The sequence below is a fragment of the Nematolebias whitei genome, chromosome 3, assembly GCF_014905685.2.
Source record: "Nematolebias whitei isolate Nwh7 chromosome 3, NemWhi1, whole genome shotgun sequence".
In the NCBI taxonomy this organism is placed as follows: Eukaryota; Metazoa; Chordata; class Actinopteri; order Cyprinodontiformes; family Rivulidae; genus Nematolebias; species Nematolebias whitei.
Window position 1 is genome coordinate 45,577,278 of NC_056500.1, and position 5,735 is coordinate 45,583,012.

Here is a 5,735-nt window from a genome sequence, read left to right on the forward strand (position 1 = left end):
AATATTATTGTAAAGAGTTGAGCAGAAGACATTAGTTGGGTTGAGAACATTCTTGGTATAACAGGATCTACATGGATTATAATGCTACTACTCCTTTGGAGCCGGAGGTGATTCAGGCTGTTTCTGAAGCTCTCCGAGACGCCTGGGGAAACCCGAGTAGTAACTATGTAGCAGGTAATTAAGGTTTTATGTCAAAATATTCAGGTTTTACTAGTATTAGTTAAGCGATAATGCATTTCACGTAAGCGACACTTTATATAAATCATTTGTTCGCAGGTGCCATGGCCAAAGATATTATCAATCAGTCCAGACAGAATGTGGCAAGAATGGTTGGAGGAAAAGCAGAGGACATTGTTTTTACATCAGGTGGAACGGAGGTAACAACTGCTCTAATCTGGTACTTAAAGACTAAAGCATTCAGCCATTCTGAGTAAACTGGGGTTTAAGATAGTCGTTTCAACACAGCTATGCTTTCATGGCAAATATATAATGTTGCAGGCCAATAATCTGGTGCTGCACACGGCGTTGGAGCACTTCAGAAAGACGTGCAGGGCTGCAGGCGAAGACCATCTAAATGGAAGCAGTGGTCTACCTCACATCATCACCTCTAATGTGGAGCATGACTCCATCAAACTCGCAGCAGAGCGCCTGCAGATGGATGGCAAGGCAGGTAGGGGAGCAGTTTTTTATATTTTTTAACAAACATCGTATTGTTATCCTGTAAAAACTCTGATAAAGTAGCAGCTTTCCTTCTTCTGTCACAGATGTAACCTTTGTGTCCGTGTCTAAAGTGACAGCTCGTGTAGACGTGGAAGATGTCATGGCTGCGGTGCATCCCAACACTTGTCTCATTTCTGTCATGCTGGCTAACAATGAGACGGGCGTCATTATGGTAAGAAGGAAAAGAGGTGGAAAGCTTGGCAGCAGGATCTTTGTTCACCAAACACAATTTTTTTTTTATAGTTGTAATAAGTGATGGATTTAATTGTGATCTGATGAAATTGATTCCATCATTGCTGAAAGTTCTTCTTCTCAGCCGGTTCAAGAGATCTGCCAGAAAGTAAAGATGCTGAACAAGCAGCAGGAGCGCCTCAGGATCCTGCTCCACACGGACGCTGCTCAGGCTCTCGGCAAAATCCACGTGGACGTCCAGGAACTAGGAGTGGACTTCCTCACTATAGTAGGACACAAGGTGAGGAGTTCACCCCACAGCCTGTCAAGATTGTTTTACAATACCATAAAAATATTACTGACACAGTTTCTCCCACCACAGTTTTATGGCCCTCGAATTGGTGCTTTGTTTGTGAATGGCCCCGGAACGGAAACCCCTCTGTATCCGATGCTGTTTGGAGGAGGACAGGAGAGGAACTTCAGACCAGGGTGAACTAAAAAGTTTTCTTCAAAAAGTGCAACTAAAACAATTAAATTGTCTGATCTAAAAAGGAGGGTTTGTTTTTTCTCCTCAATGCTACAGAACAGAAAACACACCCATGATTGCTGGTCTAGGAAAGGTTCGTGTTCCTGAAGTTTGTATATAATGTAGAGTTCTACTTTGAAGTACTTGTTTCTACTTGTTTCTACTTTCTACTTTGACTATCAGCAAACATTTTATATCAGTTCAGACGTTAAGCCTGTAACGTTCTTTTATTTTGTCATGTTGATGTGTGTGTGTGTGTGTGTGTGTGTGTGTTAGGCTGCAGAACTGGTGACCTCTAATCTGCCACATTATCAGAGTCATATGGAAAATGTTAAAGAGTATCTGGAAGAACAGCTGCAGGTATGTTTGTAACTTCAGTCATAAAAACATTAATTTTGTAGTCACATGTAGCTACAGCTCCAAATCAAGGCCAAATATCTGAGCATGGAAAACTGCGTAATAATTACTGCGACTGTTTCATATGTTTTAATTCTACGTGGTAAAGAAAATAAGGTTATTTCATATTTTGTTTTGTTGGATTTGTTCAGTTTTGCATTTCAGGCCTGCAGCAGATTCCACCAACAGCTGGGATGAGTTAGAGTTTGGTCTTTAATGAGTTAAAAAATGTTTATTTCAAACAGGTCAGTGGTGAGTTGTGAGCAGGATTTGATATAAAAATGGAGAACTCAGCAACTGTTGACTCAAAATCAGCCTGCTTGTCTCTAGTTTGACAACAAATGTTTAGAAAAGTACTTATTTAAAAAAACATATTAAAGAAATAAGACATTGGTAGGTATGCTTTCTTTAAGTAGAAAAAAAAATGAACTGAGATCACGCAGACTGCAGTCTACTGCATGTAGGATACTGACTACTAAAACAACTCTACACATCCCCATTTCAGAAAATCTGGACTCTCTCTTGAAAATGATTTACTGCCAACATTAAGGCTTGTTTGTAGGCTCGTGGCTCAAAATGACTCCTGAGAGGCTCTTTGCTTTGTCGTAAGAAAGAATGTAAAAGTTACTAAGTAGAAAAAGCTCATCCAGTCCAACATTCACTCAAAAATAGATTCAGATAAATATTAGAAGAATTTCAGTCATTTTACATGTTTTTATTCTGTGGCTTTAAAACTGATTCTGTCTCTTCATGCAGTCGTGTCATGTGTTTGTTTTGCAGAGTGTGTTTAAAGATAAGATCCACTTCAACAGCCATTACCCCGACTCTGCTGTCCTTCCTAACACCAGTAACGTGTCCATCCTGGGACCAGCACTACAAGGTGACTCCCTCGTCTCTCTCCGTACGCCTGTTTTTCTCCTTTAACCCTAAATCAGTGCCGGCCTTGTTTTATTTCTAAACACCAACACCTCTTAATGTTTTACAGTGGTACTTGAAAGTTCATGAACTCGTTATAATTTTCTATATTTCTACATAAATTTGACTTAAAACATCATCAGATTTTCACACAAGTCCTAAAAGTAGATGAAGAGAATCCAGTTAAACAAATGAGACAAAAATATTATACTTGTTCATTTATTTACTGAGGAAAATGATCCAATATTACATATTTGTGATGGTAAAAGTATGTGAACCTTTGCTCTCAGTACCTGGTGTGACCCCCCGTGCAGTAATAACTACAACTAAACATTTCTGGTATCTGTTGATCAGTCCTGATCACCTTGGAGGAACTTTAGTTCATTCCTCTGTACAGAACAGCTTCAACTCTGGATGTTGGTGGTTTCCTCACATTAACTTCTGCTTCAGGTCCTTCCACAACATCTGGATGAGATTAAGGTCAGGACTTTGACTTGGTCATTCCACAACATGAACTTTATTCTTCTTGAACATTCTTTGGTAGAACCACTTGTGTGCTGAGGGTCATTGTGTTGCTGCATGACCCACCTTCTCTTCAGATTCACTTCATGGACAGATGTTCTGACATTTTCCTTCAGAATACTCTGATATAATTCAGAATTCATTGTTCCATCAATGATGACAAGAAGTCCTGGCCCAGATGCAGCAAAACAGACCCAAACCATGATACTACCACCACCATGTTTCACCGATGGGATCAGGTTCTTCTGCAGGAATGCAGAGTTTTCTTTTCTCCAAACAGAACTCTTTTCATTTAAACCAAAAAGTTCTATTTTGGTCTCATTTGTCCACAAATCATTCTTCCAACAGTCTTCTGGTTTGTCCACGTGATCTTTATCAAACTGCAGAAGAGCAGCCATGTTCTTGTTGGAGAGCAGTGTCTTCCTCCTTCAGCCTGTCATGAACCATTGTTGTTCAGTTCTCCTGATGGTGGACTCATGAACATCAACATCAGTCAATGTGAGAGACCTTCAGGTGTTAGAAGTTACCCTGGGCTCCTTTGTGACCTCGCTGACTATTACACACCTTGTTCTTGGAGTGATCTTTGTTGGTCCTCCACTCCTGGGGAGGAGAACAATGGTCCTGAATTTCCTCCATTTGTTCACAATCTGTCTGACTGTGGATTGATGGAGTCCAAACTCTTTACAGATGTTTTGTAACATCTTCCAGCCTGATGAGCATCAACAACTCTTTTTCTGAGCTCCTCAGAAATCTCCTTTGTTCCTCCATGATCCACTTCCACAAACATGTTGTGAAGATCAGACTTTGATAGATCCTGTTCTTTAAATCACACAGGGTGTCCACTCACACCTGATCATCATCCACTGATTGAAAACACCTGACTCTAATTTCACCTTCAAACTAACTGATAATCCTAGAGGTTCACATACTTTTACCATCACAGATATGTAATATTGGATCATTTTACTCAGTAAATAAATGAACAAGTATTATATTTTGTCTTGTTTGTTTAACTGGGTTCTCTTTATCTACTTTTAGGACTTGTGTGAAAATCTGATGTTTTAAATCATATTTATACAGAAATATAGAAAATTATAAAGAGCTCACAAACTTTGAAGCTCCGCTGTATTTCTCTCCTGCTGCAGGTTGGAGGGTTCTGTCCAGATGTAGGAGGCTGTTAGCCAGCGTCGGTGCCGCCTGTCACACTGCCAGTGGAAACAGGTAGGACGCTTACTCTTTTCACCTGTTCTGCTTGTATCCACACTCTGGTTTACAGTAACCTCCTATGTGCTGCACTGTGCGTCCACCAGGCCTTCCCATGTCCTCCTGAGCTGTGGCGTGGCGTCTGCAGTGGCGGCTAACGCCTTGAGGTTGAGCGTGGGCAGGGGGACGTCCAAAGAAGATGTGGACGCAGTTGTGGAGGACCTGAGGGACACCGTGCAGCTACTGGAACTAAAGAACTGATGGCTGCCTTTCACTCTTTGTACATTTAAATAAGGATGAACTGCCACGCACTGTTTGTTACTTTTTACATTACTTGAGCTTTTTAATCTATGAGGTGTTTAATTTAAATAATAAAGCAGGAGAACTTGGACCGATCCTCATGGCCATGTGAGATGCTTATTAGCTGAATGAAGATGGGGCGACGCGTACGACCGTTAGAATATAAAAAACATGTTATATTCATGAAGATTATTATATTGCATGTTAATCATCCCTTCTGTGATTAATTTTTAAAATAGTCCTGAAAAATATCCTCATTGTGTTCCACCGTGCCTTGGCTCCTGACTTCTCCCGTTACTGAAGTTTCCATGCCCCTGCAGCTGTCTTCTGATGCCAACATATGGTCACCGCCACACAAGCACGGAGCAGGAGGCCACGAGCGCTGCACACCTGTCTTTCATTACCTTTCTGTGCTGCTGGCTCTGACCCCCCCCCCCCCCCCCCCCCCCCCCCTGACAGCCATGCTGGCCAGCTGGCTGCAGTGGGGGTGTCACTTTCCTGGCTTGGGAAGCGGTGAGGAGAACATGGAGGGGCTGTTGTATTGAGGTTTGTGCATGTGAGATGGTATCTCAGGGGGGGGTGAAGGGCTCCGGAGGGCTTGCTCTGCCATAGCCCCCTTACAGCAGGCACAAAGATGGTTCCTCATCGGGCCATCCAGGCGGCTCGAGAAGGGGACCTCGCTGCTCTGAGGGATCTGGCGTCTTCCGGTTCTCTCCCCTCTGACATTAGTGATGCTCAGGGGGCAGGCCCGGTGCACTATGCAGCCAGATGTGGACAGCTGGACTGCCTGCAGCTCCTAGTTAGAGACCTGGGTCTGTCAGCGGAGTCTCGAGCCTTGAACGGGGCCTCACCAGCACACGATGCAGCAGCTACTGGGAACAACCGGGAGCTGCAGTGGCTCGTGGACCAAGGAGGCTGCAACATCGAGGCAAGGTTTCCTGAAGCACTGTAATCTGACTGGTTTGAGTTCCTGAAGCACTGT

At 42.9% G+C, this 5,735-nt stretch overlaps 2 protein-coding genes across 2 annotated transcripts in view; both read left to right on the top strand.

Moving 5' to 3' along the window:
* Window positions 1–64: 64 nt before the first annotated feature.
* Window positions 65–4,840, top strand: scly (selenocysteine lyase; the record flags this gene model as incomplete). Its single annotated transcript, XM_037675009.1, is given in 11 exon segments — window positions 65–174; window positions 277–377; window positions 499–670; window positions 765–892; window positions 1,037–1,192; window positions 1,274–1,380; window positions 1,475–1,511; window positions 1,694–1,777; window positions 2,594–2,693; window positions 4,396–4,471; window positions 4,561–4,840. Coding segments are annotated over 11 exon segments (1,225 nt in total), but the record flags the coding sequence as incomplete, so codon positions are not given.
* A 547-nt stretch (window positions 4,841–5,387) lies between these two features.
* LOC119408173 (espin-like protein) overlaps window positions 5,388–5,735 on the top strand; it is a 36,740-nt gene continuing 36,392 nt past the window's right edge. Inside the window, exon 1 of the mRNA XM_037675010.1 lies at window positions 5,388–5,681. Within this exon, the coding sequence (XP_037530938.1) occupies window positions 5,388–5,681 (294 nt within the window). The remainder of the gene's footprint in view (window positions 5,682–5,735) is intronic.